The sequence below is a fragment of the Diabrotica undecimpunctata genome, chromosome 2 (genome assembly GCF_040954645.1).
Source record: "Diabrotica undecimpunctata isolate CICGRU chromosome 2, icDiaUnde3, whole genome shotgun sequence".
NCBI lineage: Eukaryota > Metazoa > Arthropoda > Insecta > Coleoptera > Chrysomelidae > Diabrotica > Diabrotica undecimpunctata.
In genome coordinates, this window is record NC_092804.1 from 56,292,406 (window position 1) to 56,316,414 (window position 24,009).

Genomic DNA, 24,009 nt, shown 5'->3' on the forward strand with positions numbered 1-24,009 from the left:
ACAAAATATGGAATTAAATTATTATAACTACATAACATTATTTAGTGGAATTCACATAAAACTGGCATCTCTCGGAAGCTTCGGTGATAGATAGATTTGCCATTTTCACTTTTTAGGTTTGACAGCCGCAGATGTTAATTTACGATCATATATGACATCATTACCCTAACGACGGTATTGATCACTCTGATACATTTTCTGAATTTTTAAAAATATTTAGATTGTGAATACGATAACAAGCTTGTATGACATAAAAGTTTGTATGCACCGTGGGCATTAATAGATGTGTATACCCTCTGGCGACTTACAACCAGTCGGGCCAGAGGCCTAGAGGCCCTCGTGTTTGTAAGATAGTCGACCTCGAGCATAAACATCTACTTAATGCCCTTGGTACACAAATAACTAATATATACACATGTACAATAATTACAAATAGGAAATCACATACCTGGCAAGCAAGTCTCAACAAAAAGTTTAAGACATTATCTGTGTGTGTCCTATCGATAGGTTTATTAACGCTAGGTTCTGTCTTTATAGCGGGCTGAGGAGCATTAGATGGTCCTGGAACCGCCAACTTTTTTCTACTACTTTCAGTACTTTCCTCTATCGATGGACGCTTAACGGGCGGATTTTCAGTAGTCTAAAAATGGATATCATTTAGAAATATTTTATATAATCAAATATCATGTTTTGTATTATTATATTGGGGTTAGTGGCGTAGGCGCTACAACTTTAAGTCATACAGAAGTTTTGGGGAACCGGACGTTGTAAAATGTATTAAATTAGCACGCCTTCGATGGATAGGACACGAAATTAGGCGAGATGAAGATGCAACGATCAGAAAAATTTTCGACCAGTGGGAAGACGAGCCAGAGGAAGACCAAAACTTAGGTATCAAGATAACATAGAGGATGATCTAAAATCATGATGATGATTATTATATTGGTAAATTTTACAGAAGAATTTTTTTATTATCGAACTCAAAATCAACATAAAAAGAGCTGCTAATTTAATAGGCTATTGATAAATAGAACACAAAAACTTCATTATCATCATCGAGTAGTGCGACTATTTTTTTGCTTAAGATCAAAATTCTGAGTATGTTGGAACTCAATTTTTCTTCACAGCAACTTAAGATAATTTTATCCGCAAATATTTGCAATTTATCAAACTTTCGGTCCCCATATTGAAGTAAATTTTCTTCTCGTGTAAGACAATACTCGACTGCATATGGCACGTCGCATAAACAATTTTTAAAGCAAGTAAAATAGAGCCAATTAAGGGACCTGCATTTTCGACGGACTTAAATATGACTGAACATGTCTGGGACGTGCTAGGGAGAAGTCTAAAGTGAAAAATTCTAGCCGTACCAAACACTGAAGAAGTAAGATGTGTTGAAATACGTATTGGTTAAAATAATCTGCACAATTAGTTCAATGGTTAAAACAATTTAAAATATATTATTGATTTTTATAAAGATAATGTTTTGCCTTTGGCCTTGGACGTTTTGCCGTTGGAACTAAAAAGTTCTAAACGGATATAACATCAAATACGCCACGTCCCAATAGGGATAATAGGAAACATCATATGGGTATATATACTTCAATCAACAAATTACCATACAGTCGCACAATGACTGACTGACTCATCATATGGTGAGATTTGGTCTGAGACTATTGCGCTTCCCAATCCCATGGTCTAACATAAACCCCAATTGTGGATGCATGGTACAGAGAGAAGTGTCATCTAAGCGATGCTGCAGAGAGCTGGAAAACTCTAGAGTGCCTGACAGCGTTTCTTCACGATTCGCGGAAATGAAAATGAACCCATAGCTCTAAAACTCTCAGAAATGAGTGACTTCCATGAATCCATAAAGAAAAATGTAGGTGGAACCAACAGAGGTGCGACCAAGGTTCCGGCTCTGTTTCTGTCCCAAATCAGTCTCAATGACCCCTATATTCGCCTACATACAGGCGAACCTTCATGTAGGCTCAGTAAGTCAGTTTCCACAGAACTTACTCTAGCTAAGGAGGGGTTCGTCGTCGCCTTGATACAAGAGCCTTGGGTGCACTAGGGCCAAATAAAAGATTCATCAGGTGATGACGGAGAGCTTATATATAGCAGGTCTACCGAAGTCCTGAAGACTTGTATAATTGTTCATAGAATATGTACAATAAACCAATTGGCTGCAGAACGAACGATTTGGAACTGGCAGGTTCCATAAAAAATTAATTATAGCAAAGTCACGCATTGACGAAACCATATAAAATTTGGAAATCCCCAAAGCGAACATAAAATAGAACATACATATAGTATTAATAATTAGTTACTACAAAACCATCAAAACGAATGAAATATTTTACGTTTTTTTAAGAATATAAATTAACATAAAATTGATCTGATTATAAATAAAAATCTAAGAAAATGTATAAAGCTGTTTTTAAACGTTATCCAAAATGAATAATTATACGTTGAAAAAACTTTTTTTCTTAAAGTAGACATATATTTACCTCTGTACTTTCGGATTCTTCTTTGATACCATACATTTCCCATTTAATAATAACTTCAGCTAACTCAACAGCTAATTTTCGGTGTTCCAAAGTAGCTGTAGGGCTAAAACCAAGTCTTTGTATTGAGCTCACCATATGCTGAACCAGATGATGTCTAACTGGGTAGTAAACCTAGAAGAATATATTTTAGACACTTTTTTCATAAGAAATCTAAATTTTATACCTTATAATGTTTAACCACAAGTTGTAAAATGTGGAAAAGTTGTTGCATAGAGTGTCCTTCATCAACAATAATTTTCTTTGTCCAATGAGTAAGCATTGTGTTGCCCTCTTCCATTCGTAAAGGCATGGAAGGAGTAAGAATTTCCAAGGCTTGTCGTACTACATTTCTAGCTTCTATAGCGTGGGCTTTTAATAAACTGTGGAAAACTGTAAAAAATGATAATAATCAATATTTGATAAGTATCTGCCAAGGACGACCAACCTTTTTCATGTAAAAACAAGATCCGACGAAAACCTTAATAAAGTATTTAATGATTCATTTGCGCCCAGTTTAGTTCAATAGGTGTTGCTCGCAATGATGGTGGTAATCGCAATATACATAACTGTAAAAGCTCATTTCTTAGTATTCAGTTATTTTGAGGAATGGAAACAGTTACAGAGGCTCTGACAGACAGAATTAGAAATGAATAACTCAAAGAGAAAACAAAAGTAACTGATATAACAGAAAAAATCACATGGCAAGAATAAAATAGGAAAGATGGAATTGAAAATCATAAAATGGAGACTGGGATGAAAAAACAAGAAGAGGAAGACCCATAACGAGGTGGCACGATAATCTAAAAAAGATAGTAGGCAAAAAGTTGCAGGCGTATGTTCAATTTTGGACGTAAGAAGGCTAGAGAAGAAGAACATTAAACATACTAAATAAATATATATATTATGTTTGTACATATTAGATATAAATTGCCTATTTCAAGTTTTTTATCCGATAAATCGTTTAATTATATAAAAAGTATAATCACGCCACTGTTTACCTCTTCGTGTGCAGTGGGCACACATCGCATGCTCTAAGTTGGATTTTCTAACATGGTTTTTACAGTAAATAGATAAGTATGTCGTATAGGCAATGCGTAAAGGTTTATGAGGCCAAAAGATCTCTTATATGCAATATACGTAAATATGCAAATTATAACAAAATGTATCAAATATTATACCTTACCAGAACTGTCGCCGAAACAAGCGGACTTGTACCTGGAATAGGCACTAGATCAGATTTTAAACATAAGACAAATTGTAGAAAAAGCCAGAGAATTCAACATTTCAACCTATGTATATATGATACACCAAAGCGTTCGACTGCGTGCGTTTGCAGCATTTATGAAGCATACTCGAAGAAATGGGTATACTCCATCATTTGATCTATCTAATAAAAAATCTGTACAACAATAACAGCTACCAGGTCAAAATGGAAAACTAAATTTACTGAGTATTGTTTTGTCAACAAGGGTGTGCGACAGGGGTGCGTGCCCATGAGACATTCTTAAGAAAACTGGGAATAGGGAATCGCCATCAACTTATGGTATATATTCTTTTAAGTTTCTGTTTCTTTCAGCTTCAGATTTGTTTGAATTCGTAGAGTTTAGGTCGTCTGACACAAACCAGGAAGAAGAACAATTGAAAAAGTTGATCCGTTTATATTTTGCTCACATTATGCACAAAAATGTGGTCTGTTCTGAATTAAAGCTGCCGAACTTTAAAACTAGTCTAGACCCCGTGATGTTTGGATGGATAGAAATGAAAATAGAATACTTCTTATTCTTTGCATAACAATATATGAGATGCAAATATTTTTACGGGGTTTAATTTACAATATGATGAACAAGTAATAAATTTTACTTACCTTGTAATACAATTTTTCTGTGTATAGCAAACTTCTCTATAATATGAGAAAGCAGTAAATGGCCGTGATACCTTGTAGCCGGGTCTATACAATTTTCGACAAGTAAACACGGCCAAGCAAAGGTCATTAGTCTTCTCAACTTGAAGCCTTGAGCGTTGTTACTTGGATCATGATCATGAATATGTGGACTCGCTTGTTCCACGAGAAGACATGAAAATTGGAGAAGAGAGATCCTTACACAATCTGCGGATGGGAATGGATTGTCTGAATCAATTAGCTAAAAAAAATTTAAATGAGCATGGTTTGTATAATCTAGACTTTTTATTTTTAAGATGCAACAAACTAATAATCTATCAATCTACTATTTGACAATCTATCAAATAAAATCGTAAAATTTTTCACCTAAACATTTTACAATAAATATGTTTTGATGTATATAATTCTGAAAAAAATTCTAATATTACTAATCTTACTCCACTTATTGAAAATATTGACAGTATTTGTACATTTTGGAATATTTTGCTACTACTACAAGATAGCTATAAGGTCATTACAAATATCGCTACACTTACCTTGTTTATGAATACAGAAACAACATTATCGGTACTGTCTTGGTAAGGCATAGGTAGACCACCTACAAGTTTATTGGTTTCTCCTCTTTCAAAGCTAACCGCAAAGCAGGGAATTAGGATTAGTTGCAGAACTTTAGCTTTTAACTCCTAAAAATTAAAAATTGTGGTTTAATTTCGATTGCAATTTAAGGATTTCCTTGCAAAGTTTACTAAGCATAAATTAAGTTAAGCTAAGTTTCTTAATCTCATTGATGTTTGAGAAATGTTATTTTCGTACTAATTTGTAAATATATCGTATCACTCTATAGTGGTTGATTTGGATATAATAAGTTTTCTACTTTCAGACATAATATCAGACAAACATATATTTTTTGACGAATCAATAATATATAAGACTATGGCGCATATTATCGAAATTCTTTTGGTTTTAGATAAACCAAATGAATACCTACATCTTTTCTCTGATCGTAGCACGTTTGTACCAGGAGTTGCATACAAAATAGTGCATCTCTGGTACCTAACCTACCCTTAAACCAAACAATGCGATTCTCCTTCAACACGTGAAAGATGTTTACATCTTTTATATATTCTTTGATGGATAATTTTAAGAAATGCTTTAAGAACGTGGCTCATGAGCTTAATAAGTCTGGGTTCTTCGCAACTCTTGGCATTTGACTTCTTAAATTACATTCTCTTTGAATTTTATTGAGAAGTTCACACAAGATTTTCCTATCCATCAGCTTCAGGACTTCAGCACATTGGTCCGAAAGCTGGTAGAAATTTTTGGGTAGGTCTTTAAGGCATTCTGAAAATTTTTCAGATACCTCTGCCATAATATCCTAATACAGCAATACAGACCTGACTAAAGGGTAGCCGTCATTTAACAACAGCTAGACTAAAAAACTTGTAAAAATTTTTATTACAAAAAATATCTCTGCGGCAACTTGTAATCTTTTTAAAGTAAATTTAAATATTCAAAAATAAAGAAAATAAACAAGGAACGCGATTTGCAAGGGGATTTTAACTATGCAAGATGCTTGCAAAGGTATTTTGCAAATAAATACAAAAAATATGGCTGAAGCAAGTTGTTATTTTGACAGAGTATTTTTTAATATTAATAAATATTCCAAAAAAGACAGGTCATCTTGGTGAATTTTCTACCTGCCAGGTGATCAAAAAAATTACGCATTCATGTGAGCGAAAAGCTATAGGCTGCAGAGAGAGCGTATATCTTCAGCTATTTGTGTCTTCGATCGTAGCGATTCCACTGGTTGGAGCAAAATGTGACCAACAGACTTTGCGCAGGAATTAAAAAATAATAGATTTAAGCAGAGTTTTGTAAAAATTTTAATTGAACATTGGTCTACAGATGAGATGAATTATTGGTAATTCATGCATAAATTTAAATTATGATTCATGTTATACGTATGTTGTGAATAATGATTCTATAGAAATGACGATCGTTGATAACATGACCTACGAAAATCACGAAGAAGTCGATATGCTTGATACATTAGCAAATACCAATGTTCTTATTAAAACTCTCCAGTGGCTATATGGAGTATGGTAGTGTAAATTCGAAAAGAAACATAAATATAGCAAAGCTACACACGGAATTGGAGCCATCTTTATGTACGAGTTTGCCTGCTTTCCACGCATTAACTGGATGTGATTATAATCTGTCGTTTTTTTTTCAGAAAGTTTAACCTTTTTTAACCTTTAAAATATTAATAAAAAATATAATTTATCAGAAAGCATTAACGGATCTTGGAGTTGTTCCCACTGCCGGTTAGCCGGTTAGGTGAAATTTTGGAAGAATTTGTGTGCTGCGAGATTTATAGTTAACAAAATTTATCAAATATAAATACAGCACGATTTAAAACATTTTTCACAAATTATAAGGGTAATAAGGAAAATGCGCCTTTTAAAAAATTGTGATCGACCTACTTTGCCTCCGTGCAAAGCTGAATTGAGACATCTGTTAAGAATAACAGTATATTACGAGTATTTAGCGAAACAAATGTTTGCGATTCCTCAGTTTTTAAACACCTAACAGAAACGGATGAATTTTAAATACGGAGAAATTTGATTTTTATTGGTTTGAGAAAGATTATTTAGCGGAATCAGTTTATAAACATATATAACTATTTACAAATCATACAGAGGAATCCGCGTCTCGAGGAGAATCCGAGGAAGAAGAAAACGAGTTTCAAGAAGAAGTACAAAATTCGAACAGACTTAATTTAATTTATATTTTTATGCTTTTATATATATTTATAATAATAAATTTAATTTTTTCTACTCATATTTACAGATTTTCATTTTACTATTTTTTAGTACATATTATCTTTTTACCTTATAAAAAAATACCTGAGAAATCTAAAATATATAATAATTGATCCAAAATTTTGAAGCACAACAGCATGGGTACCGTCAGGTCACGTGATTTTGCTCGAGCCAATGGAATCGCTGCGATCGAGGACGCAAACAACTGTCGATATACGCCCTCTCTCGCACTGCAGCTTACCTATAGCGCTTTTCACTCACAGACACGCTAATTTTTTTGATAACCTGGCCACGTAGAAAATCTCTCTAAAATGACCTGTCTTTTTTAGAATATTTATTTTTAATATTAAAAAAATACCCTTTCAAAATAACAACTTGCCTCAACCATATTTTTGGTATTTGCAAGCATCTTGCAGAGTTAAAATCCCTCGAAAATCGTCTGGCTTGTTTATTTTCTTTATGTATTTTTGTAATAAAAATTTTTACATGTTTTGTAATTTAGTGGTTGTTAAATGGCCGCTACCTTTCAAAGATGGTCTGTATTAGGATGTTATGGAAGAGGTATCTGAAAAATTTTTTGAATGCATCAAATACTTACCCAAAAATGTCACCTCCTACTATTTATTTTGACGTAGCTAGGTGTTTTGCCATTTTAAGATGTATAATGGCATATTCCACTTCTGATTCAAGTATATATGTGGTCCTGTAAGAATTTTACTTGTACTGCCACTGTTGTATATAGTTCTTCCAAGTGTTCTTGCACAGCTCTTGAGCACCTTTCATTATAATTATGAGGCCGTTACTAACCGAACTGATATTTTTTAAATTTGTTTGTGAAAATTGTACAAGTTATGCAACTCATGCAATTTTTCTGCTTACTGGCACTTATCAGCTAACCGTTTGTTTTTCACTTGTCGTATTTTCTGGCAAATGCTGTTGTGTACCGTTCTATGTTTTTGTTGGTTATTATCGATTTTAGTATGTCTTCTTTCTTTTATCAGTATCAGTATATCTTCAGTCATCCATGATTTTTTGGCTTTATTCTTGTCTTGGTCTACAACCTTTTCTGTGGATTTCTGTAAAATAGTTTTGACAGTATTACAAGCTTCTTCCACATTCTACTTTCTTCCCAAAGTTCACTTTCTTCCAATCGCCTTTGGAATTCCGATTTAATTTCTTTCATTTTTTGAGGTATTCTCAGTTGTCGCAAATTAAAATGACAAGCGATCGATTTTTGTTTTAAAAATTTACACTGAAGTCTAAAATTTGCTGGATTATGATCGAAACCAACGTCAGCTCCTGGGTGTTCTGCCACTGTAGTTATATTGTTCAGGAATAGCATGTTTATTAGAATGTAATCTATTTGATTTCTTACTATGTGGTTAGGATTGTCTTGTGGAGATTTCCAGATATATGATCTCAATTGCAGGTAGTTTATAAAAGTATTCTTAATAACGAAAACTTTTTTAAAATAAAATTGTAACAACTTCTCCCAACTTACATCAAATATATTTTTTCGAAATAAACAAAATCAATATTGAAATCGACTAGCTAAATTTTAAATCCGATAAACTGATTTAGCTTATTGTTTTGCTGTTTTATTGAATATTAAATTTAAAAAATCTCAAAACGCCTCAAAAACATGTTACCATAAATAACAAAAAAGGGGAATTACAACTTAAAAATTTAAGGTCTGATAAAAGATCCACTACTCTTTTCTACGATATTCGATTTTGTTATAAGATACAAATTGATAAGACACACATTCTATGAAAAATTGTCCATCTATTCTCGATCTATAAGCTCAGTCGATATTGATTAGTATTTAGTGCATTCAGTGTATGTCTAAAGAACGAAACTTACCTGTGACATTTCATTTGATGGAAACAGCTCAACAAATCTAAAGAATGCAGATCGTTTCCATTCAACAGTATAATTTTGTGCCACTGTATTCTCCAAAAAGTCTCTCAAAAATTGGAAGTCTGGTAAAAATCTATCAACAGTGGCTCTCAATAATTGAAAAAGAAGATCAATATCTGTAGGATGATGGCAAAAATAGTGAAGTAATATTTTAACTACAAGTTTTGGTTCCTTCCAATGTGTATACTCCAAGTGTTCGATATTTTTATGTCTTTCTTGGTATGAATCGTCACACCATATCTGCTTAAGAGCGTCTACTAATTCTTGTTGCGTCGACAACCATTGGTCGTCAAACTTTATCAACAATGAAACGATTCTTATGCTTTGATATTGAAGTTCGTTCCTTTCGTTTTGTTCTAGAAGTAGATTTACGTAGTTAGACAACACCATGGTTATTAGACGCTTCGTCATATTGCTCTGGATAAAATCTCTGAACGGTTTACCCTCTTTGTGCTTTATTAAATATTCCAAGTATCTGCTGAATTGCTTATCTTTAATATATTTATCGCTTAAGAACATCGTTAATGTTTCTCCTGGGAATCTGAGAAGGAATTTCATTAATACCTCTCTGAAAGGACTGCTTGCTTCTACTTCCATCGCTTGTTCTGTTTCCAAGATTAGCTGACACAATTGATTAATAAACTTAGAAGACGCAGCAGGTGTTTGGTGGAAAACACTTATAATAGTCACTATCTTCTGTTCGTCATCTCCTTTTTTGGACAAGCCATTGCCTTGATTATTTTTATAATTTTCTTTCAAATTCTTCATCAATTCATTTAAAAATGCTAATAGTTGTTCGCACAATTTTTCTTTAAATACGTGTGGGAACAATTGCGTTAAATAAGACAGCATTTTTACTCCGTTTAAAGTAAGCGTTTTGACATCACCCAATGTCAATAATAGAGGCCTCACTGTCGTATACACTAATTTGCTATCTATTGGATATCCAGCTTTAAATTGTTTCATACATTCAAAAGCTGTTTCTTGTAATTCCGTATTTGGTTTCTCTAGCGATTTATATAATACTTGGAAAATATCTTCTCTAACTTCGTCCAAATAGTAGCAGGCGGCCAATACCCTCAAAGCACTTGTTCTTAAAGGAACAAAGTTAGTTATCGACTTGTAACATGAGAAAGTGTTTAACTTGTTATCTTCAGTATTACACAATGAGATAAGATCTTGAATAAATAAGCTGTGCTCTTCTATGCTCATATCTGAAAAAAATAAAAAAAAAAAAAATAAAAATAAGATATTCAAACCAAAAAATAATCGCACACGTTTTTCGTAACAAAGGTAATACAAAAATATAGAGTGCATTATGAAGATTAATATCAACATTTTTATGTACTTTTAGCGCATTCAAACATATTTGAAATATAATAGAACATTTAGATATTATTTTATATGGGATTAAACTACAATTGATTGCAATGAAAATTACATTTTACATATTTTTTGATGCTTTTAATTTCCAATCCTGAAATTCTGAAATCAAAATTATGAATTCTTAATTATTATTTCAGATATCTTCTTCTTCATGTACCATGTCCTTTCAGAACGTTGGTTACCATCATAGCTACCTTAATTTTATTCACTGCCACCCTAAATAGCATGCTTGTATCAACACCATACCAATCTCGCAAGTTCTTCAACCATGAGGTTCTTCTTCGTCCTGGACTGCGTTTGCCTGCATATTTATAAGTATTTCAGAAATGAATACTTATAAATCCATAATTTTTATTTCAGAATCTTTTGAAAACAATTTCCGGATTGGAAATCGAAACATCAAAGCGAATGTAAAATGTAATTATCATTAGAATCAGTTGTGGTTAAACATGCTCCAAGAAAACAGTTTCAAAACCTTTTAAGAGATAATGCATTGAGGAAGGGTAAAATCATATTCTACCCTATGGAAATGATGAATGAAGGGGTGGTGGTAGTGAAGTGTCCTATTGATTGTATAATTAATAGGAATTATATTTTGTAAATATTTATTTTCACAAAAAAAAACCAAAATAAACGAAAAATTACTTGAAACCCTGTAAAAGAACAACAAAAGAAGCAACATAAAACATATTCAATGAATAGAAACCATAACAGAAACAAATGCAATAGGAGAAACCAGTATTTAGAACATATGGATAAGCGTATGACAGTGAAAATATGAAAATATATAAAATAAGAAGGAAAAGACAGTTAAGATTTGATTTCACGTACAGGGCGCCTGTGCATCCGCTTATACGTATTTCGGCCTAATAGGCCTCATCAGAACGACTTTCACAGTCGCTCTGAACGTGAAAATAAATCTTTTCTGTCTTAGGAAGCAACTCTAACATCACTTCGTATAGACGCAAATAGCGACATCTGATATTAAAATCCGTAAACTAATTTTCGAAACCAAATTCAGAACTTTGCTTTAATCTGTGCCTTCTAAGAATTGTAAGGCAAAACAGACGTTGATAAAGATGTTATTAGAGACAGGGGGAATCTAAAAATTGCTAGCCAATTAAATAGAAAAATCATTTTATTTTAGCATTTATTACTCTTGCATTTACAATTTTACTATTTTCACATCAAACAGGATCAAGAGGAGGAAGAAGGATTAAGAGCTAAAACCATAACGTAGCAAAATATAATAAAGCTCAGGGAAAAGATGCTAGATGAACATTTTAAACTTTACGTTGAAACAGCAACTAGCCAATTAAAATACCTGCTCAGCAGGATATACGAAATAAGATTGGTTAAGTTTTACCTATTTAGACATTACCAATTGTTAGCGTTATCATACAATCTGGTGCAAAAAATTCAATCCATCACATATTTCCCATTTATTGCGAGTTTTAAAAGTTAGGCTTTGTTAATTACATATATAAATTTGGAGAAACTATCTAACTTTAGAGAAATTTCTATACATTATTTTTAAATTTTTTATGGCATTTCTTAAAAAAATAGGAATTTGTTTTTGTCAGAAATTTAAGTTCGATATGGCGCAAGAAATTAATTTGCTATCGTACTAATTTTAACAACCAGATCAAATTAGTATTGAAACGTTTTGATGTCACAATTTTTAATTGCATTAAAATGACAAGAGCCGAGGCCTTAGTCCAAGATGGTCGTAGCTAATATTATGCCGACCAGGTGCTAAGTGTAAGTCGTTGTGCTGTTCAAAACACCATTCAGCGGATCAGTGCAATATTGCCGACAGAAATATCTATCGAGAAGGCTCAGTTCTTTTGGATGGAGGTTCTATGGCATGATCAGGATATATAAAAACCATTTTACAATAAACCAATAAACGTCGACTTCAGCCATGTTCTTAGAATTAATAACAACAGATATTTTGTTATAACTGTTTTTTACCAACAAAGTTACTTTTCATGTTTTCAATTTTTGAATAATGCCATATGTGTTTTTATAAATAAATAATTTTTTCGCATTAATTGTGTTTCTTATTTACATCTAAGTTTTTTTCTTAAATCTGGGGTCAATCTATAAGTGGCATCTCCAAAAATATGTCTTCTTCTCTATAAAATAAGCATGGATAGAATTTTTTGCACCTGAGGTGTATTTAAAGAAGAAGTAAAATCTAATATTAAAAACTTACTTATTGTGAATAACCGAGGACTCAATGTAGTACAGAAAGTATTGCCATCCATCAGAGCCATTTGTGCAATCGCAGGTTGATGTTTTAGAAGGTGCTTTTTGGGAGGAACCATATCCGCCAAAACATCCTTGAAAGGTTCCATCACGGCAGTAACGGTCTTGTTTTGTTTTTTCGCTAATAATCTTAAAGACGCCATGGACTAAAAGTAAAGTATTTTAATATAGATACAAAATTGAAAAATACTATATTAATTTGATACAATTTTTGTTCTGTTTGTAATACTTTTATAAGTTTCATAAGTATGCAAAATCGACCAATTAAAGCAGTTTATCGCAAAAGAATAATAAAATAAGATGTCACGAATAAATCTCAATAGTTAAGCATGTCAGCAACGTTTCGAATCCCGTTATAACTAATTTTAATGACGTCTCTGGTAGGTTTACCTATTAGTGTATTATTATATTCACAGCCAAGAAAAAATACGTGAATAAGAATATTATTCTAGTATACGCATACTACTTTTGGTTAGTACTTACCTGATTTCTGACCATAGTGTGTGGACTCGTAACTTGACGTACCAACTCGTGGGTAACTTTATTTAATGCTTCTTGCTGTAAATTTCTTGTTGCTTGATCAGACCCTTCGGGAGGAGGTGTAACGCATACAATAAGCATTTTTTGCAGATTTTCTTTTGCACAATCAAGTGCTCCACTGGAAACTTCGCCGGTAAGATCCATCATAACGAACAATAAGGCTTTTAGGAACATAAACATGTGTTCGTAAATCCACTTGAGCGCGCAACGTTCGAACATAAATTTGATGGCTATACAACCACCTAACTTGGCATACCAAGCGCGTTCATAACACAGAGCACACATCTTTTCGGAAAGGTACTCAATTAGTGGCAGGCGACAAGCCTAAAAATGATTAAAATTATTATAGTATAGATGCTAAAAATAATATCCTAAAATAACAAGTCAAAAATCACAATAAGATGGAATTTTTTTGTTCGTTTCCACGTTAATAGCATATACGGTGTGGGAATTCGAAGAAGTGAACACATATGATTTATATCATCCAATGATATTAATACAGCTTTTATTACAAGTTTCTCAGAACAGATTATAATCTTTAAACGATTCTAAATATTTTCCTAAAGCTGTAAGCTTTCTGTAAGTTCAGTTGTCTTACAAGAGCTAATTTATTAACAGTACGTTTCAACTCAATCGATTTTTATTCACAAATATTATATACAAATCGCAACTTACCCCAAATTTATTTTAAATCAAATCCATATTGAAACCGCCTAGCCAAAATTTAGACCCGACCAAATATTTGGCTTATTTATTTTCTATTTTATCGAATGCTAAATTGATGTTATTGTAATATCAAAATCCATCCAAAATATAAACAATTGAAGAGATCTGTGCAAAAAGTAGACACCCATCCATATTTTTCTTTAAATTAGGTAAGTGGCGACATCTATGTAAACTCATTTGTAGTATGTGAGTATGTTGAAGAAGTCAGATTTGTAACAAAAACCGTCCTACTGGGTAAAATATCTTATGTTGAAATTCTAATTAATCATCGTTTCCGTGCAAGAAGTCGATAAGTGCCAAAAAGCAGCTAAGTCCATGAACTTGACATGTTTTGCTGCTGACATCGATTTCATAACCTAGTTATTATTAAATAAAGATTCACCTATACCTTTCATCTGTGAATTTTTTTTTGGAAATCTAGATTTTTTAATTCTATACGAGGACTCGTTTTAATATCGAAAATATGACTAGCGCTAACCGTCACTGGGAATAAAGAGCAAGATATCCAAAAGCGATGCTGATATACATGAGTAAAATGTATACTTAAAATTTTTAGAAAAATACTTTGACTTCCAATTTGTAATTTTTTATGATTTTTTGTAAATGAAGTCAAGTCCATATTTGAAAAAAAATTTTTCTTATAAATAAACAAATTTCTAATTATGAGACATGTGTTAATATATAGCTTAAAAGTGTACTTTCTATTTAATAAAATTACACACGCTGTTTTTAAAAATCTTTATGTTGGAACTAGTTAAAACTTTTAAAGACCTATAACTCAGAAACATAAAAATGTGATTTAACCACTTTTTGCACTGACCCCCACAATTTCAACTTGATTTGAATGGAATTCAAATGATTGTCTAGCAGGACTTGGCCTATAAATTCTGGTAAATATTAAAGAACAGTCAACATCTTCTGCGTTGTAAAATGCAACATTTTATGGTTCACATACGACCATTTCGAATTTTTAATAAATTATTTTCCCATTTATATGCTAAACACCCGCAGTAAATTGAAGAATATGACGATATATTTTACTTCAATTCCCGTTATAATAGCGTTAAAACATTGATTAATTTATTAAACTTACCATTTCTTTACTTCCTAAAAGTGTCGAAGCGGTATCTACTATCAAAACAAGTCCCAAATGACCAGGTTTACAAAGTTCTCTTTCTTCATGACCCATTATTATTGCTAATGCATCGACAAGAACAAGAGGATCTAATGTTACTTGCTTATTAGGCCTATAAAATTATTAATATATTAATAGTTATGAGGATGGTATTACAAACTAACTGTGAAAATTTAGTTTTTATATTAGAAACAGAAAAATACTTCACATAAAAACATATACTCACTCTGGACTATATGCAAAAGCTCCAGACTGTTGTGCTACTGCAACCATAGTATAGTGACGAACTAAGGAAACCAAAGCTGGAATTACAGTTTCTCTAAGTTCCTTTATGGCTGCAGCTACAAACATACCTAGAAATAAAATTATTTACATTACATCAAGTTTACTGTAAATAAGACGACTGTACTGTAAAAAAAAATATCGAATTAGAAAGCTTAACCAGGTTAGTGATCAAGGAAGCAATGAAGACACCGAAATAGCGTTAATAGCACATGTAACATCTACAGACAATTATTTACGATTATAAGAAATTTGCAAATTTATTTTAAAATATCAGCGAAAATTTTAAGTTTTAGATAATAATTATTTTTGCACGATCGGTCCACCACCTCCTTCATATCTTTTTATAATGCTTCCTTGATTAATGAAAATTAGATATATATATATATATATATATATATATATATATATATATATATATATATATATATATATAATTGAGTAATTATTTTCTATCTTGAACTGTTCTTAATATGTATAATATTAATGTAATGGGGCAGACATCCTACCCGATGGTCAGATGACATTAAGAGAATCTCGACGAACTTGTTGCAACAGCACAGGACAGAAATAATTGAAAAAACCTTGAGTTGGCCTATGTCCGACAGTGGATGCAAACAGAGACTGTATGATGATGAATGTAATGAATTCATTCCTGTCCATTTCATCATATTCTTCATCCACAAATATTTTTGGAATCTCGTGCACTTTTGTCGTTTATTTAATAATTGGTCTAATAAATGTTATATTTGGTAACATTATTTTAAATGTTCCATTAATTTTAGAACGTATTTATTGTGAAAGTTACTTTCTGCGACATTTCAACCGACTCCAATCTCTGCACTGTTTGAGATACAAAGATTTATGTTGCCATTTCTTATAGGAAAAGTGAATATATGTTTAAAATTTAAAGACTTTGGTATTTGATAGTTAACCTGTGTTCTGGGTCGAGGTGTTTCATTACCCTAAAATTATTAAGGTATCGAAATAAGTTTACCCACTATCGATTTTTTATATATCTGGTTATTTATTTTAAAATTAAGAGTTGAGATCACTGACGTTTTGTTCGTTTTTGACATAATCTAGAAACCTAAAAGAATCATCTCTAGAAATCGCATACCTATAATTGGCTGAGCTCAAATTAATAATCTATGTTTATTTTTATCCCATTGACAATGGTTTTTTTATACTTTTTGAAAAGCTTCTTTCCTAATAGCGTCATAATAGGAACGAAGACAACACATATACCTGTCGAACAAATCGATTTACACTTATTTCACAAGTATAGTCGTTGTTCACCCAAGCTCATGTTACTTTGTTCAAGCGAAAGGATTGATTGGATGAGTGATTGATGGATTGATTGATGGAATGATTGAATAGATTTTCAATAAAGGTATATGTTTACTCTTTATAGGAAATAAATATATTTTTTCAACATATCAACAAATTTTCTTCATTGTTTTCCTTACATTTCGATTAGTATACAATTTGTCTTAATATACAATTCTCTATAGATAGATATTCTGTATACAACCTTACTATACAAATCTTTATTTCTTCTTCTTGATGTGCCTATCCGTTACGAATGTTGGCGATCATCATGGCAATCTTTATCTTATCTGCAGCAGCGCGAAAAAGCTGCACAGATGTTGTATTGAACCAGATTCTGAGGTTCTTTAACCAAGATGTTCTTCTTCTTCCTGGACCTCGTTTTCCAAATATTTTTCCTTGCAGGATGGCTTGAAGAATAGCATATCTGGATTCATTTCGCATAACATGTCCGAAGAACTGTAACTTTCGAGATTTGATGGTGGTCAGTACCTCTCGGTTCTTATTCATTCTTCTGAGGACCTCCTCATTTGTGACTCGGTCAGTCCACGGAATCTTAAGCATTCTCCGATATAGCGAAATCTCAAATGCTTCCAGTTTTCTGTACATATCTTCGTTCAAGGTCCACGATACAACACCATAAAAAAGGACAGAGAAGACGTAGCATCGCAGCATTCTTACTTTTGTATCAAGAGAGAGGTTGTGAATCGTGAAGAAGGCCCCCATCCGATTGAAGGTGGATTTAGCTTTTCCGATGCGTGCTCTAATCTCCTGGTTGTTGGTCCATTCTTCATTTATTATGGTGCCGAGGTAGTTGTAGTGCGTCACTCTTTCTACAGGGGATTGGTTGACGTAGAGTTGACCTTCTGTTATCCTTTTCTTATTAATTATCATAAGCTTTGTCTTCTTAACGTTTATATTGAGTCCATATTGTTGACTGTAATACGTGATTTTGTTCATAAGAACTTGTAGGTCTTCTAAGTTGTCCGCAAATACTATGGTGTCATCTGCATATCTGATGTTGTTTAGCCAGTACCCATTTAGTAGAATACTTTTTTCAGTTTCGTGCAAAGCTTCGATAAATATTCTTTCAGAGTACAGATTAAAGATTAGAGGAGACAAAATACAGCCTTGCCTCACTAAACGCATGATTTTCACATAGTCAGTGTGTTCATCTTCAACTCTGAGATTTACTGTCTGATTCCAGTAAAGATTTCTAATTATTTTCAGATCTTGGTTGTAATTCCTGTTTCTTTTAGTATTTGCATCATTTGCATCAAACGCTTTCTCGTAATCAACCAGACATGCGTATACGTCGCAGTTGACGTCAGAATCTCTGGAATAAGACGTACTGAGAACAAAGACTCTTTAGTACCAACAGCATTTGTGAACCCGAACTGGTTGGGGGAAATTTGACTTTCACACAGCTTGTAGATTCTCTTATGAATTATCTTTAGGAACATTTTTAGGAGATGACTAGTGAGGCTTATAGTACGGTAATCTTCGCATTTTTCGGCAAATCTCTATAGAGAGGCATTATTTACTGTACAAACATTCGTAGAACAGTGTCGAGATGCCAACTGTGGCGTATTCATACGTTTAGTTGGCTTTAAGAAAGTCTTGGACATAATACAACAGAGAAAGCTTGCAAACATATTACAAAACACAGAAATAGATTACCATGACGTGAGAATTATTACCAATTTATACCGATATCAGAAAGCCATAATACGAGTAAACCAACAAAGATCTAAAGATATACCTATAAGATGAGGAATACGACAAGGATGTGTACTGTCCTCTTGAATTTTTAATATGTGCTCAAAAGAGATGTTTTTAAAGAGGCCTAGAAAATGAAAATGAAGGCATATTACTTAAGGGAACACTAGTGAATAAGCTCATATATGCAGACGATACGATATTCCTGGCGGGCAGCAGATTTTGGTTGATGGCACTACATAGTACTGGGAGAGAGGTCTGGAATGGCTCTAAACACAAAAAAAAACAGGAATCATGACTGTCAGTAAGAACAAGATTAAAAAATCTACATTAAAGGGAAAGCTTTAGAGAAAATACCCAGATACAAGATACAATAGGGATGTTCACTAATTTTTAAATATTGTTAAATTCAATAGGTTATAACATATATAAAAACATAGCAAACATAAAATTGTTTAAAAATATATATTTCTTAAGATAAATCAATTCTTAATTTCAATTTTGATGGAGGCTAGAAAAACGGCTCCTCGCAGCGAGGCTACGGTGTGTGACGTCAGCAGTCGTATCGACAACTTGTTTTGTATACATATTTACGAAGTGTGACCAGTTCTTTAAGTATTTAATCACTTATAAAGAAGCCAAATAAGTGGTGTTTTGTTCCTGGGTGTCGAAATACATCTAAAAACAATTCTGAGAAGATTTTTATTACAGTTCCAAATAATTTAACACCATATTCACTTAAAATTATTCATATTCGAAAGCGTGAAAAATTTTACATACCTAGGTTCACTAGTTACCGCAGATAACAATGTCAGTGAAGAAGTTAAGAGAAGAATACATATCGCTAATAAAACATATAATGGACTAATTAAACATCTAAGATCTAACAACATCACAAGAAGCACCAAATGCAAAATATACAAGACCCTGATAAAACCGGTCCTTGTATATGGATCAGAGACATGGACACTATCGAAAAGCGATGAAAACCTATTAGGCACATTTGAACGAGAAAAATCCTTAGACACATATATAAGGGGGTAAAGGAAAATGACATATGGCGCAGAAGATATAACTTTGAACTGTACACAGCATACAACGAACCCGAGATCATAACATCCATAAAGATCGGACGTCTGCGCTGGATGGGCCATGTTGAACGAATTTTGGAGACTGAAACACCAAAACATATTATGAGACAAACACCAGTAGGAAGAAGGTCAAAGGGAAGACCCAAACTTGGGTCTTGATGAATGATACATGGAACAAGTGGAGCAAGATCTGAAAACACTTAAGATTACCAACTGGAAAAATAAAGCAAGGAACAGAACAGAATGGCGGAAAATCCTAGAACAAGCCAGGACCCAGAAAGGGTTGTCGAGCTACTGATGATGATGATGATATTCACTTAAAATTGTCAAACCACAGGTTTTTATATCTGTACCTCGGAGGGATACAACACTATGTAAATTTTTTCAATTTTGACACTTTTACAGACTAATAATTACCTTTTATAACTTTATTTAAAGGAATAGAACACTAGGTGAGAAGAAAGTGACCTTTAAAAGAACATTAAGTCCATTTTTACTTAGAGGGATAAAACACCATGCGGACTTAATGTTTTGTCCCTCTACGCATGTGAATTACCGCCGCGCATATCTCTATGATGAGAGGTAGACTGTTAGTGATCTAATAATAATACTTTTGCCATTTATGGTGTGTTTACAGTGGTTTGTTACTAATAATAAGAACAATGAACCATAATTCTCGTAGGAGAAAGATTCTTGAAGTACCTACTAAAAAGTTCTGCGAATTCTTCTACTGCATTTACAGGTAAGCTACCTTTTTGCTCATTATTTTTAAATTATTAAAAAACATAACCTCAAAAGGGTAATGTAGTGATTTGATACCAACCTTAGACTAGCTATATTATTAAATCTTTTACAACCAATATTATACGCCTTGTTTAATTTCAGAATCAAATAATACGCCAAGCAATGATGTTTTAAATGAAAAGCATATTATTAGAGATGCCTTGAGTTTTGATAACGAAGATCAGTCTGATGTAGACAAAAGTTCTGATAAACTATTCGTAGTGGAAATGACATAAGATCTGCATTACTAAAATGGGCAGATACCGTCATTCCTGACAGTAACATAGAAGAAATCATACTATGGTCTTACAGATGTTACGGCCAGAATAAAAATGTTAGCATTAATACTTTTTTAAAAAAATTAAACATTATCATCCAGAAGTTTCTATTAAAGAGTAACACCCACATGGAGGCGGACACTGTCCATGCGCTGATAGAGCGAAAGAGAAAAAACTTAACATTTCTATTTACACGCCCTGGGACTGGCAGCAGTTATTCAGACAAACCTCAATGAAATATACCGTACATATTATGAAACTACATAGAAGATTATAAAAATTTAAGGTCTTTGTATGATGTCAAAATATTTTAAAATCCGACTTTGATTATTAGAAAAGAGACATTCACAAACAACAAGTTCTTCTGTCAAACTGTGTTTAACTGCAAGTTAAACAAAACAGCGTTGGAACTCTGTTTTTAAAAAATAATTTTCATCACGAAAACCAGGTATCACAAAGTCCAATACTTATATCACAACAAAAGTATAACGATCTATTGGCATTACTATCATATGTTCCTACATTTTGCCATGATTTTTATCAAAACTTAAAGCATACCTACTAGCAATACTCATAGTGACTATCCAGAAGGAGACTTACTTGAGGATGACTGAGTGGTTTGTACCTAAAATGCCATTTTGGTTAAATACATAGATGTATTATTTGTATTTGTAAAGGTAAATTGTATGGTTAAATAACTTTTGTCAGTAAAAGTCAAATATGATTGTAGTTGTTATTGAATACCCCATACTAATTCTTACAGTACAATAACTTTATTAGATGGATACAACACCATGTCCGTTAAAAGGATTAAAAACACAGGAACAAATTTGTTTTTAATTATAACAAATGTCATATGTAAATAACAATAAACAGAATGTTCTATTAAAATATTGTTTCGATATCTCAATAAATAGCTGCAGCAATAATACTTTTTGGTGAAAAAAAGTTTAAAACTGCTCTCCCGTAAAGCTTTAAAAATGAACATAGTGTTGATTCCTTCTGGGATACAGATATTTGCATTTATTTTTTTTAACTTGCATAATAACTGCCTTTTCTAGTTTCTCCCTCTCTTTGTAGCAAACACCAGTTATTTAGCTTCATTATCACTGTATAAATACTTAAAAACTGGTTACACTTCGTAAATACGTATACACAACAAGTTGTCGATACGACTGCTGACGTCACACACCGTAGCCTCGCTGCGAGGAGCCGTTTTTCTAGCCACCATCAAAATTAAAATTAAGAATTGATTTATCTTAAAAAATATATATTTTTAAACAATTTCATGTTTACTATATTTTTATATATTTTATAATCTATTGAATGTAATTGAATTTAACTATATTTAAAAATTAGTGAACATCCCTATTACCTTTAATGTGAGCTAAATGAACAATGTTACCATAGCCTTGAAAGAAAACCATTGAGATGACTCGAAGCGATTTCAGTAAGATGAAATTAGTATTATGCATTGGAAAACTGGGAATAGAAATTAGAACTAGATTATTGGGCAATTGCGAATGTAACTGAAAAAGAGTTGCTAACTTTGAGATGTGGTGTTAAATAATGTGGAAAATATTATGGACACAACAGTAACCAACACGGAAACCTTAAGAAAAATGAAGAAATAAAAATAAATACTCAACACTAAGAAATGAAAAATATGATTTGATGCAATTGGTTATACAATGGAAGGTGGAAGGAAAAAGAGGACCGGGGAGATGACGTACGTCCTAGTTGTAAAATTTAACCAATGGAGTGGCAAAACAACAATTAAACTTTTCAGAACTGGTAAAGACATAGTAAAACGGATCATCATGTCCTTAAAGGATGAGGCACACTAAGAAGAAGATACAATTGGATCTTAAATGGTAATACGAAATATATAAAATTATACGAAGCTAAAGAAGAAAAAAAAGATTTCAACAATCAATTTATTTTGGTTGTTTATTTTTCATTAAGTTTCATGTTTTGGTAAATTTTACGTAAAGCTTTTAAATATTCAGCATATTACGCATTATATATTACCTGTGAGTGCAGTCTGATGTGTCTCTCTGGCTTCTTTGTATATAGATTTATATGTAGATCCTTTGATATTTGGAATTGTATTTGGATCTTGAAAACCTGGATGCAAAAACAGATTGATAAGTGTGTTTTCGTCGTCATCGAGACACCTAGAAGCTGTCAAGTAACAATTGATAACCTCCCATGCTTGTTTTCTATAGAATGGATCAGTACTGCTCTGTTTCAAAGCATTGAACGCAGTTTCTATCACCTGAAATAAAAAAATCAAATGTATTTTGTAAATAAATTTTCAAAGTATTATATTTATATTAAAGTAATGTTTCTCAACCGGTGGTCCGCACCAAAGGTGGTCAATTACAAATTTAAGGTCAAGGTACTGGGAACACCTTGACCTAAATTTAGTTAAAGGCGGTAAGTGAAGGTAAAGTTGAAGAACAGCTTTCAATCGTTCTAGAGTGTAAAAGTCCTTGCTAACAACAACAAAGTTCTTGACATCCTCAAAAATAAATTTGTTAGTTATTTCCCAGAATATGGAAGCAGTGACACACAATCTCTTCTTCTTCTTCGAGCGCCTCCTTCTAACGAAAATCGGCAAGTTTTGATAAATTTTTATTTGTCATGGATCTTCCTCACTAAATCGTTTGAGCATAAGCCTGTTGAACCGCGTATATTCTTAAGCAAGGAGCACTGTTGACACTGATGACACATAGATAAATTTCTTTTCGTTTGTCTCTGCATTTCTGTAGTAAAACTGATCGAGCAAACAAAACCTCTCTAGATCCCAATCCTTCACAATCTGTAAAAAAGCTTAGTCGAAATCCTTTCAATGTATAGTCTACAGATTTTCCTGACAATATTCAAGATGAGACTATCGAACTTCAAAATGCCAGCAGCTTCAAAGACTCGTTTGAATCTGGTAGAAATCTAGAAGAGTTGTGATGTAAGAAAGCCCTCGTCTTCACCAATTTTAAGCGTAAAGAAGAGGGTCTACATTTAAACAGATTTCGATCTCATATCTACGACAGCAGATCGGGGTTTACGACCGCTGCCGAGCCGTCTGCTGCAGTTGCAGACCAAACATCAGGACGAAGCAACTGCATTGCTGTTTCGACATGTATAGTGTACGTAAACTCGCTGAAGAAGATCGTACAGTGGACGGGAATTTATTCTGAGCAGTTCTCAACAAAGTTATGTGGACAAACGTGATTGCCAATATCCACAGAGGATACGCACCAACAGAAGATTTTATA

General features: G+C 32.7%; 1 protein-coding gene across 2 annotated transcripts in view; it reads right to left on the bottom strand.

Moving 5' to 3' along the window:
* Nipped-A (Transcription-associated protein Nipped-A) overlaps positions 1–24,009 on the bottom strand; it is a 199,036-nt gene that overhangs the window by 39,440 nt on the left and 135,587 nt on the right. For both annotated transcript variants that reach the window (XM_072522929.1, XM_072522930.1), the window contains 11 exons: positions 22,763–23,009; positions 15,476–15,602; positions 15,208–15,361; positions 13,332–13,712; positions 12,796–12,994; positions 9,135–10,405; positions 4,986–5,132; positions 4,414–4,690; positions 2,734–2,939; positions 2,511–2,681; positions 449–640 (listed from right to left, as the gene is read on the bottom strand). In XM_072522929.1, coding sequence (XP_072379030.1) covers positions 449–640; positions 2,511–2,681; positions 2,734–2,939; positions 4,414–4,690; positions 4,986–5,132; positions 9,135–10,405; positions 12,796–12,994; positions 13,332–13,712; positions 15,208–15,361; positions 15,476–15,602; positions 22,763–23,009 — 3,372 coding nt within the window. The remainder of the gene's footprint in view (positions 1–448; positions 641–2,510; positions 2,682–2,733; positions 2,940–4,413; positions 4,691–4,985; positions 5,133–9,134; positions 10,406–12,795; positions 12,995–13,331; positions 13,713–15,207; positions 15,362–15,475; positions 15,603–22,762; positions 23,010–24,009) is intronic.